This window comes from Rutilus rutilus, assembly GCF_951802725.1.
Source record: "Rutilus rutilus genome assembly, chromosome: 1".
Lineage (NCBI taxonomy): Eukaryota > Metazoa > Chordata > Actinopteri > Cypriniformes > Leuciscidae > Rutilus > Rutilus rutilus.
In genome coordinates this window covers 13,541,536-13,559,653 of record NC_140209.1, presented here as the reverse complement: position 1 = coordinate 13,559,653, position 18,118 = coordinate 13,541,536, and the positions used below count along the sequence as shown (strand labels likewise).

Here is an 18,118-nt window from a genome sequence, read left to right as displayed (position 1 = left end):
TGAAGGGAAATATCATCAATTTTTAGATTTAATCCTACTAGTTTGATTAATCATCAGCTCTATATCTTCATCATGGATATTAAGTATCTTTTCTAGCTCCACAATTTTTTGGCAGCTTCTCATGTTATCTTTCAAATCTAGTTTCATCCCATTAAACATCCCCCTTTCTGTGGCGGTTATATTATGTTTAGGTCTCACCCTAGTTGTCCTTGCTGGCCTAGGGTCATATTCTTCTTCCGAGGAAGAGGACTCACATGATTCAGATTCTTCATAGTAGTCACATTGTTCCCTATAGGCCCCCCCTGATTTGAGGACTATTTCCTTTTAGTTTCTTTGTCTTTACAGAGGAGGCTGCTACTTCAGCTAAGTTTATGCCTAAACCCCCTCTGGGCTTTCGTCCTTAATTTTCTTCCTCAGAGTACAGGTCATCTTCTCTACCTACTTCATTTTCTGGTGAAGTTTCTGGTAAAGGTCTCCTATTATATATAGGGTTATTTGACTCCTTTAATACTTGTTTTCTGAGTTCAAATATATCACCCATAACAGGGTCCCTACCACTCCGTCCTCTATTTTCCGACAGGGTCAAACGGAGTAATAACGATATAGCCTTTTGACAAGAGTCCTTTTGTTCTGCTAGCATATCATGCTTAGCCTTTCTGCTAGTGTTAGGCATATCCAAAATTTCATCAGCAGTTGGCCCTGTGGCCGCTAGGAAAATCCTCTGCATGTACTCGGGCTCCTCTCTTCTGATTCTCTCTTTCAGATTATGCCCTGGTTTTGTTAGAGTTTTTCTCCCTGCTAGATCTATATGTTCCCTAGCATAGCTGGGTCAAAATCACCATAAAGTGCCTTTGAGACTTCACAAGTTCCACAAAAAAATCTGAGATTTTCCATTTAACTTCATATGTGTTGTATTAAGGAGACATTAGGCTGTTAGAAATACATATTGGTCAAGCTCCAGCACTTTTTATAAATTAACTGCAAGCTGACAATATACGAGCAAACCATAAAATATGTCCACCCTGTCATGGACAAACTCATAGTAGAATAAATGCATTTTCATTGCATAGTGATTCTAAAATGTAGATCTGAGGAAAGAGAATGTGTCCCTTTCCCAACAAAACATTTTAGTTAATGGTAAAAGTATTTTGATAATAATGAAGTTACTGCTTAAATATGTATTGCCCAATAAAATATGCGATAGTTGCACATTCTATTCTAAATAAAATCTAACAACAAAGATATTTATTCAAACTTTAAAACAATACTAACTGGCCCTCATTTGTTTATTAAGAAACCACACACAAGGTTTTGTTAACTTGTTAAAATAATTAGTTTATTTTCATCATAAAAGTTGAACATGACAGGGTGGACAACAAAATGACAGGGTGGAACTTGGCATGACAGGGTGGACAAATGCTTTAATGGGTGAACTAGAACGGGGGAACATTTTATAAACAACAGGACCTTCAAGAAACCCTTAACCAATATAGAAGAAGGAGGGGCCACTTTTTGGCTAAATTTAGAATTTAATGAGCACATGGTGTGCAGCAGTAAGAAAAGTGATTCACTGTTGAAGCTGACTGTGCACTGTTTAAAATGTATATTTAGAATTTCTGAAAAGTTTTTATATTAATTAATATTTCACAATCACTTTTTACACTCACTGAAGTTAGCTGAGCAGCGTGCGGGACATGCTTAAATCACATACATCCAATCAAAGAAAATGGTATAAAATCAGAAAAACACATTTCAAGAGACGTATCATTGTACTTGTATCTGTGTAAGTGTTTGGCCATTTATAATACAACCTCAGAATTTCATTATTTTGCATTATGTTCATGATGACTGAGCGATTCTGATGAGGACACCAAAGGCACTTTATAGCGATATTGACCCAGCTACTACTTTTTCTTTCTTGAGATAATGGTCTCGAATTTATGTAATTAACTCTATTTCTTTGTGGGATGGGTTCGTCCCACTGGAACACTACACTTTCTTCACCATCCCATTCAGTTTCTTCACCCTCGGTGACTGTATCCTCACCTCTATTTTTTGTGTGGACTGACAATTATACTATTTATAGTATGCACTAATTAATTTGCCAGTGGTATGTACTGAAGTTCAGGACTTGTTTCCTGAAAGTCAAATTTTCTCTGAGTGCTAGGACCAGGTCTTTCTATAAGGCATCGCAGTACCATCATACATCACTCTCGTTTTACCATAGTATACTTCTATACTAGAATCTGTGGTTGGTTTGTATGTTACTTCCATCCCTGGATCAAAATGAACTTTAATTTTGTCCCCTTTCATTCTATTGTAATCTATTCGTCCTATTCACCATTTTTGATGAAAATACGGACGCAGCCAGTTGACGGTATTTTGTGCGAGACTTCCGGTCAGGCACTTCCGGTCACTGGTGAGCTAACTCACTTTTCACCGTAGCGGTTAATCAAACAAGTGTTCGTAACAACTAACTCATCGTTATGGCTTCGAGGAAGACCAGGATTGTTTGTGCAGTTAGAGGTTGTCATAATAACTGGTACAAAATAAAGATTTACTTGGAGCAGGAGTGTTTTAATAATCGAAATCATTGACATTTTAATCATCAGGCGCCCTACGACCGGCGACACACTGGCTGCGTGGCGTTTCTGTTGCGTGGCGTTTTTCATGTCTATGCACACCAGAAACGTGTCTGACGCGGCGCTGCTGCTGCTAGTGACATGATCCTCATTGGTGATATATTCGACATATGGGGAGAGAGTTGTGGAAGGCCTATACTTCATGTTAAACATAAATATATTAAACATATAGCAGCAAAGACAACGTCGGCAGTGTTGACGGCAAAATAGGCTACAGAATATTTCGTTCTGTATTGACAGGTGTAATATTTGAAAATCGATAATTTATTTTTTTAATTACATTTATATCTGCATTTATGTCAAAACCTAAACTTTCAAACATCAAAATATCATTTATTAATATGTATCCATGTCAAAATGACATATAAACATATTTTCCTATTCTATTTTGCCTGGAAGCGCTTCCAAAACGCTGCGTGTCGCGTGAAAAATAGGCGTCGATTCTATTTCTAGCATGCACGCGTTTTAGACGCGTGTGTCACGCAGGCGGTGTGCAAGCTCTAACCTGTTAACATGGGAGCTGAAGTAAAAACGGACACGCCACGCAGCCAGTGTGTCGCCGGCCTGGGGAATCCCTTCGCCTGTGGTTAAAAGCTTTACATTTGAAGAAACCACCGAAACGACCGTATGTTTGTTATTTTCATTTCGTGAACACAAGACCTACAGAAGACCACCCGATACCAGAAAAGTGGCTGGGCTACGAAGTCTCAATAAAAACTCCAAGGAGAAACAAAATCATTAACCTCTGTATAAAATCTAGTCATCATGGCATGATCATGATCATGGCATTTATTTTGTATGATTTACAATTATTTATAGCCAGCCATCTACTTATTGCTATCCTGTGCTTTGGTTGCATTCTGATGGCATTATTAATACATTTGACATGACAAAATTCCTCCATATATATATATATTAGTCCAGCGTTGGCTTGACCGTGTTTATGGTGGGGCTCAAGGCGCCGGCGAAGTTTTGGCACTCTGCCAGCTAGATGCATGAGTGTTTCAACCAGGTCCGGTAGGCTACCCGAACTGGGTGAGGCGGGGCTTTAGCTCTTTGTTGTATTCATCTGCTACGGCAATGTGTAACGTTTTTCTGTCAACTCTGCATAATCCTTCGCGATCGACATCATTAGTTAGCCCAGGGAAGCGAGGAAACGGAAGTGCCGCACAAAATTGGACCCATGTTTACTTCCGCGTTCGAAAATAAGGTGAATAATGGCCCTTACATCTGCTGCTGAAGTGCAGATGAATTCTCGTCCATTATTTATTTCGTAATCTCCTATACAGAGAAATACTAGCTAGGCTTAAAGCTTATTGCATCCGATAACTGCTGGCGTATCGGACTGGAGATTGCAAGGAAGAGCGAAGAGTCCTGTCCAGGTCTCTTCTTTTATAGTCTGAATTCAGCCGTCTTCATCATAGTTAATATAAGGCACATTACTGCTATTTCAATATCACGTGTACAACTGCTGGTCCCAGCAAGTGTAGTCCTGCTATGTCTGTGTAAGCATATGCCTAGTCAGCGGCTTGTTCTCCGAAGATACAATAGTTCCTTTGTATTTGTGGACAACGACCCTTGTCACTGCTCTCTCATGTGATTTGAGAAAGACAGCAACCTCTTTATTCAGAACAATATTTTTAGATGGTTATACTTTTTAGTAACCAAGACAGTTCGTCAGCTGCATCTTTAGTTACAGATTTCTTATTGTGACCCTTTCTGCGTTGACGTCGAGTTGGAGGTGCAAATGAAGCGAAGGAAGTGCCACTCTCAGGTGGACCTCCCTCAACGCCCAAAACAACTGCGCATGCGTAAAACCCCACAAAAGATCACTGATATGATTCAGATGGAAAAATAAATATTGAAGTTATCGCGCAATTCTTCTGACAGGATACATATATTTAGTAAAATATCTCAGCATTCACTGATGCGGTCCAGGTCACACGCAGTCACCATGTGTTTGGTCTAAAACTGCTCTCATTTATTACCGCAGGACAGCGAATGTGAGTAAATTCTGCCATCTTTGCAGGACTGTGATATGAAGAGTGTGCAGTGTAGAATATTCTTAACAGCAACTCAGTGTGAAAGTGAATGGCACATAATAGGCACAATACTGGAACCTGCAAGTGGTTCGCACTATTTTTGAATCTGTCTGAACACGAAGCAGTCACGTGACTGTGTGTGGAAACGAAGCTTCGGGCGTCACAGATCACGTGGTTATGAATCAAGCTCCGATATGTGCTTCACATCACTACATATTCCTGCTCATTTCGGCGGACCATCGCAAATAGGGCTCGGGGAATTACTTTTCACAAGTAAGATTTAACTTTACCGTACTTTTGGTCGTATTTTGTGAATGGAATATTACCAGAGAGTTGATAAGGTGCAAGGATATTTTATATTACTGAAATCATAGCCAGCTTAGCTAAGCTATGTTTACTTTACTGGCTGGTCCCTTACATAAATAACCTACAGGAATCCTGCAGGAAATTTATGCAGATTTCCTATAGGATTTTCAGCTCATTTTCCTCAAGGAATACCTGCAGGAATTGTATGAAGGAAAACATGCAGGAATTACATCCCTGCAGGGTTTTAAAATATAATATTAAAAGTTCCTGCAGAACTGTTGTGGATATGCAATTATACAGGACTTTGCAAGTTGTCTTCTGCAGGATTCATGCAGGGGGAATAACTTCACAACAAACAATGTATTTTCACAAATTATTTATTTTATTTATTGAAACTGTCAGAGCAGAGCGAAGCAGAGTCTAATTCACAGCCAGATTTTTTTTTTAAATGTGTGTGTGTGTGTGTGTGTGTGTGTGTGTGTGTGTGTGAGAGAGAGAGAGAGAGAGAGAGAGAGAGAGAGAGAACGCATGAGCGTATGTTTGTGTGTGTGTGAGAGAGAGAGAGAAACAGAGAGAGCATTAATGTGTGAGAGAGGGAGAGCATGAATATGTGTTTGTGTGTGAGAGAGCATGAGGGTTTGTGTGTGTGTGTGTGTGTGTGTGTGTTTGAGAGAGAGCATGAGCGCATGTGTGTGAGAGAGAGAGAGGGAGAGCGTGAGTATGTGTTTGTGTGTGAGAGAGCATGAGGGTGTATGTGTGTGTGAGAGAGAGAGAGAGAGAGAGAGAGAGCATGAGCGTGTGTGTGAGAGAGTGCCATTTAGTATAAAAACAAACTCAGTAACTGATATATTTTAGATTTTGGGCAGATCAGTGAATCTCCTCCCACACCAATTGTATTATCAGTGAAGCCCCTCCCACATCCATCACATGGTCAGTGAAGCTCCTCCCACTGTAATTCCCTAATACATGCTGTAAATTCCCATCAGCTACAAGTGAAGACGAGCATCAGAGCATCAGGAAGAGCTGAAATCTGCAAAGACTGAGTTTATTAAAGAGGACAGTGAGAACATGAGTGATCCAGAACCCTGCAGAATGAAACACACTGAAGATCCTGAAGAACAAAGAGGTTGGTGTTTATTCTTCATTCATTCATGATGCTGAAGAACATTCATGTTAGAAACATTCAAGCACTTCATTACATTTAGATAAACAGTTCAACTATGAAATGGTCAGAATGTTCTAGGTTTTTTCTTCAACAAATGGTCAGTAAAGGGAGGTTTGAGACATTTTTATATTGATTGTCAACAACAGATCAAGCTAAATACTATTTTATCTGTTTTATTTCACATTTATTTTATATCTGGTTCAATAGCCATTTTCAACATAGTTTACAAAATTATTTTTTAGGAATAAACATAGTAAACACCAAGTTACTGATAAAGTTGTATTTGTCAAATATCATGATTCTTCTTACAGTAACATTGACACTTCGAGCATGTGAAATTTCTACAGACGGTAACTAGGGATTTGTGTCAATAATGTTTTAAAAATAATAATTGGAAGATAAATTTACCTCATTCATGGAAAGTTTTCAAGGACAAATAATAAATTTATAAAAGGCATCAAATAATCATAATATTTTATAGCAATTGTCTACTTTCTACCGTTACACCAGGGCCCACTTTCATGTCCTTTCACTTTATATTTCTCTCTTTGAATTATTTTGATGTACTGAAAATTTTATTTAATAAATTTTTCTTTCATGTCAGACCTGATGGAAGTGAAGGAGGAGAGTGAAGAACTGAGTGAAGTGGAGGAGGAACATCATGTCAAACCTGGAGAAAAACCGTTGAGTCGCTCAAAGACTAAAAATATTTTTTTAAAGAAAAGAAGAGCCAAGAAATCTTTCACCTGCACTCAGTGTGGAAAGAGTTTCACACGCAAACATTATCTTGAGATTCACATGAGAGTTCATACAGGAGAGAAGCCATTTAAGTGTGATCAATGTGGGAAAGATTTCAGTCGATCTTCACACCATAAATTACACATGAGGATCCACACTGGAGAGAAGCCGTTCTCATGTGATCACTGTGAAAAGAGATTCTCATGTAAACAAAATCTTGCGTGTCACATGAGGATCCACACCGGAGAGAAGCCGTTCACATGTGATCAATGCGGCAAAACATTTCTTAGGTCATCACACCTGAAGTCACACCTGACAGTTCATACGAAGGAGAAGCCGCATTCATGTTCTGTGTGTGGAAAGAGTTTTTCACTGCTGCAATATTTACATAGACATGAGAAAATTCACACTGGTGTGAGAGAGTACATGTGCTTTGAGTGTGAGAAGACTTTTACTACAGCGGACGGTTTAAAACTGCACCAGAGAATTCACACTGGAGAAAAACCTTACAAGTGTTCACACTGTGACAAGAGATTCAGTCACTCATCATCTCTGAAAACACATGAGAGGATCCACACTGGAGAGAAGCCGTTCTCATGTGATCACTGTAAAAAGAGATTCTCATGTAAACAAAATCTTGCGTGTCACATGAGGATCCACACCGGAGAGAAGCCGTTCACATGTGATCAATGCGGCAAAACATTTCTTAGGTCATCACACCTGAAGTCACACCTGACAGTTCATACGAAGGAGAAGCCGCATTCATGTTCTGTGTGTGGAAAGAGTTTTTCACTGCTGCAATATTTACATAGACATGAGAAAATTCACACTGGTGTGAGAGAGTACATGTGCTTTGAGTGTGAGAAGACTTTTACTACAGCGGACGGTTTAAAACTGCACCAGAGAATTCACACTGGAGAAAAACCTTACAAGTGTTCACACTGTGACAAGAGATTCAGTCACTCAACACAACTGAAAACACATGAGAGGATCCACACTGGAGAGAAGCCGCACATATGTGATCAGTGTGGAAAGAGTTTCTATTTTAAAAGTCACCTGAAGCGACACATGAGGATCCACACAGGAGAGAAGCCGTTCTCCTGTGATCAATGTGGGAAGAGTTTCTCAAGCAAAGATACTCTTGATGTTCACATGAGAGTTCATACAGGAGAGAAGCCGTTTAAGTGTGATCAATGTGGGAAAAGTTTCAGTCGATCTTTACACCATAAAGAACACATGAAGATCCACACTGGAGAGAAGCCGTTCCCTTGTGATCAATGTGGGAAAACATTTATCTATGCATCAGACCTGAAGAAACACCTGACAGTCCATATGAAGGAGAAGCCGCATTCATGTTCTGTGTGTGGAAAGAGTTTTTCACTGCGCTGTAATTTACATAAACATCAGAAAATACACACTGGTGTGAGAGAGTACATGTGCTTTGAGTGTGAGAAGACTTTTATTACAGCGCAATGTTTAAAACGACATGAGATAATTCACACTGGAGAAAAACCTTACAAGTGTTCACACTGTGACAAGAGATTCACTCGATCAGGAAATCTGAAAACACATGAGAGGATCCACACTGGAGAAAAACCTTACAAGTGTTCACACTGTGACAAGCGATTCAGTGTGTCAGCAAATCTGAAATCACATGAGAGGATCCACACTGGAGAGAAGCCGCACAAGTGTTCACACTGTGACAAGAGATTCAGTCGATCATCATCTCTGAAAATACATGAGAAGATCCACAGCAGAGAGAAGCCGCACACGTGTGATCAGTGTGGAAAGATTTTCTCTTTTAAAACTCCACTGAAGCGACACATGAAGATCCATGCAGTGGAGAAACCAGATCACCGCAGTCTGAGATCATGGTAAGCAGTTTATTTTAATGTGCTGAGCAACAAAGTCTCTTCTGTGTAAGTTAGACACACATCTCCCTATAGCCAAATCTCTCCTCTCCACCTATAGCCGGTGTGTGTGGTGAGCACAGGACACTTTGTCGATTGATTGGTATCGATTAACTCGTGTTCAACCAACAGGAATATCTCATTTGTCTATTAGTTTAGATCAATGCAAAAAACACAAATTGGCGCTCATGTAAAGCAGAAATAAAGCACTATACAGGGCTCTAGACTGCAATGGTCACATTTTGCAACCTTTTTTAAAGGGGTGGTAAAACCTTTTTTTGAAGGCTTGATTGTGTTTGTGAGGTGTACTGTAACTGTGTTCATGCTTCGTTTTTAAAAATTCGCATTATTTTTCACATATTTAACCATTATTCTACACTGCTCTGTCCTCCTTGTAAAAACGGTCTGCTAAAACGGTAAAAATGATTATTTATTTTTTTGGATGTAGGAAAACTTATACTTGGCAAACCAACGTATTTATTTAACATTTTTAAATCTGCACTATAACCAGTAGAACGAAGATTAAAACAGTTTTAAAAGATTTATGTGTTATACTGAAGAGTAAAGAGAATGGAATATACTGGAATATTCACTGTATTGTGACCCTGGACCACAAAACCAGTCTTATGTGTAATTTTTTTTTTTTAAATTGAGATTTATACATCATCTGAAAGCTGAATACATAATCTTTCCATTGATGTATGGTTTGTTAGGATAGGACAATATTTGGCCGAGATACAATTATTTGAATATCTGGAATCTGAGGGTACAGAAAAATCGAAATATTGAGAAAATCGCCTTTAAAGTTGTTCATTTCTATTGGCGATAGTGCTGCATCCATTCACAAAAATAAATGTTTTATATATTTAAGGTGGGAAATTTACAAAATATCTTCATGGAACATGATCCATACTTAATATCCTAATGGTTTTTGGCATAAAAGAAAAATCTATAATTTTGACCCATACAAAGTTTTGTTGGCTATTGCCACAAATATACCCGTGCAACATAAGACTGGTTTTGTGATCCAGGGTCACATATATGTATGTATTTTCAGAAAAGTAAAACAAAACTACGAATACATCATCGCAATTACCAAGTCCATCTCATCTGGCATGTCATTAGAATTATTGATAATGTTTTAGATCTCATCTCTGTTTATATGACACATTAGTTACAGTTTCTGTTTTCATAGATGTTAAATGTAGGTTTTAAATCCTTCATGTTAATCTTCTATGAACAATGTAGATTAATGTAGAATAAACAAATGTGTATTTTAGTCAGAATTATTGCTCTTCGTCAACTTGAGGTCCTGGAGCTCGTTCTGTAAAGTTGAACAGAGACTCACTCGCTCTCGGGACAAGCATTGAAGGAAAATGGAAATACACACATGACTTTCTAACATTTACTGATAAAGATATAACCATTAAATATAAGAATGTGCCTCAAAAGTCATTGAAATTACAATCATTTATTTCATTCTCTGTATTTAATAAAACTACTATGGAGTGTTTTTTTATCACAGCTTGTAAATGTTTTAAATGAATGTGAATGTGTGTGTGTGTGTGTGTGTGTGTGAGTGTTTTGTAATGTATGTTTGAATGTCTTTCAGGAGATTTTAACTCTCCTGTCAAGCTGTTGGTGAAAATAAGAGCTTGTTCTTCAGTGATTTGCCTGGTTAAATAAATGTTAATAAGTTACACAAAAGGGAATACCACATCAGAGTAAACAACACATGCATCTGTATGATGTGTTAAACTGTATGCTTAAGAGTTTATTTGAAGCGCTGAATATGAAGCACTTTTCCTGCAGCAATTTCATCAGTTAGTTGTTGCATTACTAGGTATTTTAAATTTGTTTTGTTTGTGTGTTGTTGTGGCTTTGACAAAACCTGAGAATCTTAAATTATATGATCATGGTCACTATTTTTTTTTTCAACGTAATTAGCCTTAGTACTTAGTTCAGTGTCTGAAATATTGATTATTCCTCTCTCATCATGTCTGTAAGAAATTAAACTTGTTTGTTTTTAGCAGAACTGCCAGAAAGCATCTGGAAGGAGAGGACGGAGAGAACGCCAGTGATCCAGAACCTGCAAAAAATCAATGCGGGAAGAGTTTCACTCGGGCCTTCGTTCTGAAATCACTTCTGCCTTCTCATTCAGAAGAAGAGCACCAGAAAAATTACACCGGAAAAAAACACTTTCATGTTCAGGAGCTGAAGAAGAGGCCGTAACACTTTCAACAGAGACATGAATCTGAGATTAATTTTAACTCGGTCATTGTTTTTCAGAGATCAGTCTCATTAGTTTTAATTTTTATAAATGTTTGTACTTCAAGTTATGATTGATTAAACTCATTATAATTTTATCAACAGCTTGCTGTTATTGTCCAGTTTTATTGTCTGCTGATTCTTCTTGCTTCAGGAATAATTCCATAATTTTCAGTTCTGAAAGCCAAGTATTACGTTTGCTTCAGGGGCTTCCCAGCAAACACAGAATGTTCCCCTAACATTAGTTTTGGGGTTCCTGTCTTTTTATTGTTTTGGGAACTAAATAATATTATTCTAGGAATGCTCTTTTTATTTTTTTGCAACAATAATATAATGTTCCCAGAAGGTTGCAGGATAGTTATTTTTAACAACATAGACATTTTTAATATTAACATAGAAATAGTTACCAACTATAGAACGCTCCCCAATGGTTATTGTTTATATAAATATGCAAACTAACTTTCCAATTAAAACGCTGCACAATCATTTCTAAATAGAGCTTAGATTTTCAGCCCGAGCCCGAGCCCGGACTCGACCTGACCCGACCCGCGGGCCGGGCGATATTTCCCGCCACTGTCCTCAGGGCCGGGTCGGGCCCTTGATAAAGCACGTCACGTGTCATGCGCACTTGCGCAGTCTCGTCCATGCACTCGCACTCGCAGTCTCTGTGCGTGCTGTACTATTCTGTAGCTTAAGTACTTGAAGAAGCAAAGAAAAAAATTAAAACAGGAGAATTAACTTGGAGGAAGTTTGGAGGAAAATCGGAGGTATAGAAACATTTTAAACTAGTCGTGGGGAGTGACAACATATGTGTTGGCTTTGTAACGTGCATTAAATGCGGCACGCTGCTCGCCTATGACAGCAAAAAAACGGGGACTTCGACGATGAACAGACACATGAAGCAGTCTTGCCATGACAGAAATTAGTCAGCCTCAGGCCTCGATGTCGTCTTTTGTTTCTTTTCCGATCCATTCAATTATTTCTGTATAAACATGCATCTTCCTTGTCACATTATTCATTGAGATAATAATTAATAAATGCACGCACAATTATGAACGTGATAAATGTTACAGATATGTTTTACTATGCACAAACAAATGCCTTTCAACTTACATGTGCAAAATTCAGAATTAAATGAATGTGCTGCAATTTGTTCAAAAAGAGAGTCTAGCATACCTGTTTTAGCCATTGAATAAGCACATTTAGTTTCAAGTTTAAGTTTTGTTTTGAAGAAAGATTTTCTTTAAAGTGAATTTCATTTAGTACAAATTGTATTTTAATTTTAATACATTTTTCATCAACCAATTGGCTAAAGCAATTTAGCAGACAAATAATCATGACATGGAGTCGCCGGTGCGCCGCGGTCACTTACACCATTTGAAACTCGCGCTGTCACCGAATTTACAAATGCACATCTTGCTTGTTGCTCACATACATATTATGTTGAAATAACAATATGTTGAAGTAACATTATTAATAATAATTAATCTTTAAGAATATTTGATTGAATGCTGAATGTTGTGCTTGTTCAATTTAATAAAATTAAAACTTTAATTGTGATAATTAAAATAATTGAATATTTAATATTGAGTGGCCAATTTTTGCTCATTTATTAATAGTATAATATATATAACTGCGCAGCTCCCCCCTGTAGCCTACATTATCTAGCACAGCAGCACCTGCGTTAAAAAAAATTCTGGCGCCGCCCCTGGTTATAACGGCCCACATATTAAAAATGGTCGGGTTTAAGTCGGGCTCGGGCTCATAATTACAGTGAACTATGTCGGGCCAGGCTGGATTCGGACACAATGGGCTCGGGCTCGGGCTCGGGTAGGGACGGGCTTGATTTGTTGGGCCCGATCTAAGCTCTAATTCTAAATGTAGCGCAGCTTTTGCGGCTTCATGTCATGCCCATAGTTGCCCATAAATAGTCTGTGAAACGCCCACAAGTTAATATTCATCGATTGCGAAATCATGGCAAACACAGAGAGGATCTACGTCAGAACCAACAGGATCACACGCATTGGCCGACGCTGGTCATGTGATCAGCACAATGCATGCTGAGTCTGCGTTCTGACGTAGAACAACTTAAACAGCAGTAACATGTCAGCCACTTTTGTTCTGATCAACTGATGTCTGGGTAGGAGAATGACAGCGAAGAAATTAATTTAAAAAGTTTTTGTTTTTGTTTTGTTTATTTTTTGCGCATAAAAATATTATAGTCGCTTCATAAACCGCAGTCTGTAAGTTTCGCCTCTTTGTCGCCATCTCTGTTTGAAATCTGCTAATGCAGTTATTTGCAGAATTATCTTTACGTGCGTTGTGCATCAGCACTGCTCCTCAGCACAGATGAATAATGTCTTGAGGTGTATGTGTGGGCAGTCAGTCAATGCACCAGTGTGGACATTCACTGTACTTCAGAATTACAGATACGACCTCCAGGAATTAAATGCAAAATAAGAAGGAAAATGTCATCTGAACAAGTAACATGTCAGCCACTTTTGTTCTGATCAACTGGTGATTAAATCTAACGATCACAAAGGGACCCAGAGAATGAGAGCCAGAGCGCCAAAGAGACAGAGAAACAGTTTCAATCTTCCTTCATCCCTTTCCCTGACCATGTGACTGAAAGCCAAATGTGTGACATTCGATTACAACTTCCCTCACCGTACTAAATGTGAGACAATTCATCGACCCCCAAAGTACACACACATCTTGGCCTACAGGCCTTGATTGCTATCAGCCTCTCTGTGCCTTTAGGAACTCCAAATGGCCTTTGGGGAAAGAGGGGGTGGAAAACAGCAAAGCAAATGTCTATAGTAAATGAACTAAATTAAAAAAAATGTAAGTCTGTATCGTTCCTATGTCGCTAAAAACGTCTCTAAAATAGTTTTGGGCCAATGAGGACAAGTTAAATTAGACCACTGCATGTCCACCCATATTATTAAAAACTAAAATGACCAACTGGTTACCAACACACGACTGTCGATCCACAACGTTGCCACAACGTCTCTGTTACTAACTGCTGACAACGTTACAAAGTTACGTCGTGGCAACGGATCCAGGAATTTCACTTTTCCGATTACGACGAAAGTTTGGTCACAGCAGATTACGTTGCAGTTATGTAATAGTCATGTATCTGTGTTAGCTGGGACTGAGGATAACTAAAAGAAGCACCAAAGAGAAAAATATTTTAACAAGATTAAGGGTTGGGCATACTATGCTGAATAAAACCTTACAAATAATAAATAAACATCCAACAGAATTATGTGAGTATTGTGGATTAGAGGAATCAGTGGAACATGTTATTTGTATTTTTCCAAAGTATAATATAATGAATAATGAACTTAGAAAGTGTTTTGGGAGTTGAGGGACCTCCACCTGAGAGTGGCACTTCCTTCGCTTCATTTGCACCTCCAACTCGACGTCAACGCAGAAAGGGTCACAATAAGAAATCTGTAACTCGAGATGCAGCCGACGAGCTGACTTGGTTACTAACAAATTTAACCATCTAAAAATATTTTGCTGAATAAAGAGGTTGCTGTTCATCTCTGTCTCTCTCAAATCACATGAGAGAGCAGTGACAATCACATGAGAGAGCAGTGACAAGGGTCGTTGTCCACAAATACAAAGGAACTATTGTATCTTCGGAGAACAAGCCGCTGACTATGCCGCTTGTACAGGAATAGCAGGACTACACTTGCTGGGACCAGCAGTTGTACACGTGATATTGAAATAGCAGTCATGTGCCTTATATTAATTATGATGAAGACGTCTGAATTCAGACTATAAAAGAAGAGACCTGGACTGGACCTCGCCAGAAAACCGAAGAAGAAAGAAGCAGGGGGGCAGGGTTTCATAAAATATTGAAGCTTCCCCGGGCGCCGCCATTGATTAGCAGACCATCACCTGCTGTTAGCATTCCATTGACTCCCATTCATTTTGGCGTCACTTTGACAGCGAATAACTTTACATCTGAGGCGTTTAAAGACTCCATTTGTCCATTATTTATTAAAGCAACACGAAAATGTTAAAATGCTCTATTACCTTGTATCTTACGTTATAGCCCCATAGAAGCAGTTTTTTGTAAAAGTAGGCTAACGATTGCGTCATAACCACGCGACTCTCTGTCATTTTAAAAAAGGACCAAATTTGAAAGGTGAGACGTTGTGTAATATGTTTAATATCAAAAGTAACCGAAAAGTAACCTGGTCTGTCCTGTCTGTCAGCGTGTTGTCAGTCTCCTCTCTTCTCCGCGATGTATTTTTCACTGCGTGAGAACATGGAGTGGCGTGAGAGCAGCATAGCTTGTCGGGCATAGCAACAGTAAATAAGGGGGGCGGGCCTTTGCGAAGGGGCAATTGACTTCACTTTTCTCCATTGAATCCAATGGGGTCGCTGTGTATGTATGTTTGTTTAGTTTAGTTATGTTGGTGATTTAGTTCATAAAACTTGTGCACAATTATGCATTTGGTTTCTGATTCTCTGCTTGCATACAAAGTCCCTTTTACGATCTTGATCTTGTTACATGCTCTAAGCGCTGTACATGCTAAGGAATAATTATTTTTCAGTGACCATGAAAGATACACTTTTCTTAGAATAAATGAATAATCAAAGAGTTCGTTGGAACTGATTAATTGATTGTAATATTAATTTGGCTTACCTCAAAGTTAATCGAATTAACTGACCCAAATATTAATAAATAATCATAATTGGTACTTATGGATTATTATTCATATTTCCCCTTTGAGCTAATATCATTACATCATGTCTTATATTTTTTCTTATCGCTAGGTGCCCAATTGGCACCCTCATATCTGTCTCTTCTTCTTGACTTTGTCACTCCTTGTGGTGTATTGACACCATTAAAAACATCTTCCCCTAAACCTTCTTCTATTGGTGGAATATCTCAAAAACTGTTATATCTCAAAAAAAAAAAATTCTGCCAGCGCATCCCAGCACCTGCATTTACAGACTTTTTGGGTACTTTTCCATTCCCTTATCCTTGTGACCTATTTTCTGCTGGGCATTACAGCATTCAGACTATCACATGAGACAAGGGAAATTCTTCAACATTCTCAACTGATTTACCTGGTTAATCAAAGGTTAAATAAAAATAAATTAAACAGGATTCATTGCTGAGCAAGTAATGTAATGCTACATTTCTCCAAATCTGTTCCCATGAAGAAACAAACTCATCTACATCTTAGAGGACCTGTACATTCCCAGCACATTTTCATTTTGGGGTGAACTATTCCTTTAAAGCAGATTTGTGTAGTAACTGCTGACCATGAGTGTGTAGATTAGCTTTCATTCTTTCATTTAGTTTATCTGTCTGATAAACTTCATCATAAACTCTGTCTCTTCCTCTCCCTCAGGTTCAGGAGTTGCAGTTTGATGCAACATCACAATCTCACACCATTGAAAAGCCTTTCACAATCACCTGGAACTAGGCTTAGACTCGGACACCAGTCTACGGAAAGAGCAATCACATGATTATTTACCTTTATTTACCAATGTAGTAATAAAGCGGTAAATCTAAAGTCAAGAGAATGTGGTTTGTCTTTATTTCTGGTTTAGAATACAATAGTTGAGCTAGCAAAAAAAACAAAAAACAAGGCAACCTATCGCATTCAACTTTTTAAGTTAACTCAACTAATCCACTCCGGTTAATATCAACTTAAATACTTTAGTTCATCTAATGAGTACCAAGTAATCTAAAACTTCTTGTCAAGACAAATAAAAAATAAAAACAAGTTGAGCCAATTTGAAAAAATAAGACAGCATATCTATTGATTTTTAACAAGAATGAAAGCAATGCTGTGAAGGATAGACATGCATCTCTACAGTGGCTTGTACTGATATATAATGTGTTTTTTTTCTTTTTTATTCAATATTCCGTTTCACTTAAAAAAAGAGGTTTGTATTTAGAAAATGTATAGTTATGATTGTGATATTTGGCTAACAGAAAAATATGGTTTATAAAAAAAAATATTTTTTTTCTTTTCACATTCATGGAAGCCAAAAATTTCTATATGTAAATTAAAAATGATAGGATTCACATAACATTTGATAAAATAAATCACAAATGTCACGGAAATGTCACTGTGTGAGATGTTCTCGACACAAGTTTCAAAGCCTTGCTATCAGGCGTAAAAAGAACAAAATTGTCTAAAATATTTCGAAATGTCAGAACTGACTGCATATTTTATGTAAAATGTTTAAATGTATTTCAATGTATTTTAAATGCCTTATTGGAAATACAATATTACCCAGGCAAAACCCAGCCCATTATTTGTCATACTCAAAAAATTGTTATTTTTAATTATTAAAAAAAATGACATTATTGTATATGAAAAGGTAAATAATTGTATTTTATTGACAAAATTAAAATTTAGTTTTCTTGTATATTTTTTTCATTAGGTCAGATAACATTTTAATCTGTCATATGGTCATGTTACGATGTGCCCTGCACATGTTACATCCTATGGGGCATGTTGTCACACTCCACTTCCATTATTTTGGGGTAAATCAAGAAATAAATATCCATCCATCCATCCATCCATCTTCTTCCGCTTATCCGGGACCGGGTCGCGGGGGCAGCAGTCTAAGCAGGGATGCCCAGACTTCCCTCTCCCTAGACACTTCCTCCAGCTCTTCCGGGGGGACACCGAGGCGTTCCCAGGCCAGCCGGGAGACATAGTCCCTCCAGCATGGTCTTCCCCGGGGTCTCCTCCCGGTGGGACATGCCCAGAACACCTTCCCGGGAAGGCGTCCAGGAGGCATCCGGAAAAGATGCCCGAGCCACCTCAACTGGCCCCTCTCGATGTGGAGGAGCAGTGGCTCTACTCTGAGCTCCCCTCAAGTGACCGAGCTTCTCACTCTATCTCTAAGGGATCGCCCAGCCACCCTGCGGAGAAAGCTCATTTCGGCCGCCTGTATCCGGGATCTTGTCCTTTCGGTCATGACCCACAGCTCATGACCATAGGTGAGAGTAGGAACGTAGATTGACCGGTAAATCGAGAGCTTTGCCTTGCGGCTCAGCTC

The 18,118-nt window shown here is 38.5% G+C and overlaps 2 protein-coding genes across 2 annotated transcripts in view; both read left to right on the top strand.

Moving 5' to 3' along the window:
* Window positions 1–16,624, top strand: part of LOC311300252 (sucrase-isomaltase, intestinal-like) — a 65,900-nt gene extending 49,276 nt beyond the window's left edge. The window contains exon 48 of the mRNA XM_084424419.1: window positions 16,450–16,624. Coding sequence (XP_084280545.1) covers window positions 16,450–16,524 — 75 coding nt within the window. The 3' untranslated portion in view covers window positions 16,525–16,624. The remainder of the gene's footprint in view (window positions 1–16,449) is intronic.
* On the top strand, window positions 7,381–11,171 carry LOC311278769 (uncharacterized protein). Its single transcript, XM_084389796.1, has 2 exons — window positions 7,381–8,767; window positions 10,834–11,171. Exons 1-2 carry the CDS (start codon window positions 7,542–7,544, stop codon window positions 11,033–11,035), a joined length of 1,428 nt encoding a protein of 475 aa, XP_084245922.1. The 5' UTR covers window positions 7,381–7,541; the 3' UTR covers window positions 11,036–11,171.
* Window positions 16,625–18,118: the final 1,494 nt, after the last annotated feature.

Bases quoted from the DNA above. Each gene is read 5' to 3' on its own strand.
- LOC311278769 (XM_084389796.1), top strand. From the start codon at position 7,542: ATGAGGATCCACACCGGAGAGAAGCCGTTCACATGTGATCAATGCGGC. The intron at 8,768-10,833 runs GTAAGCAGTTTA...GTTTGTTTTTAG, and splicing joins CACCGCAGTCTGAGATCATG to CAGAACTGCCAGAAAGCATC.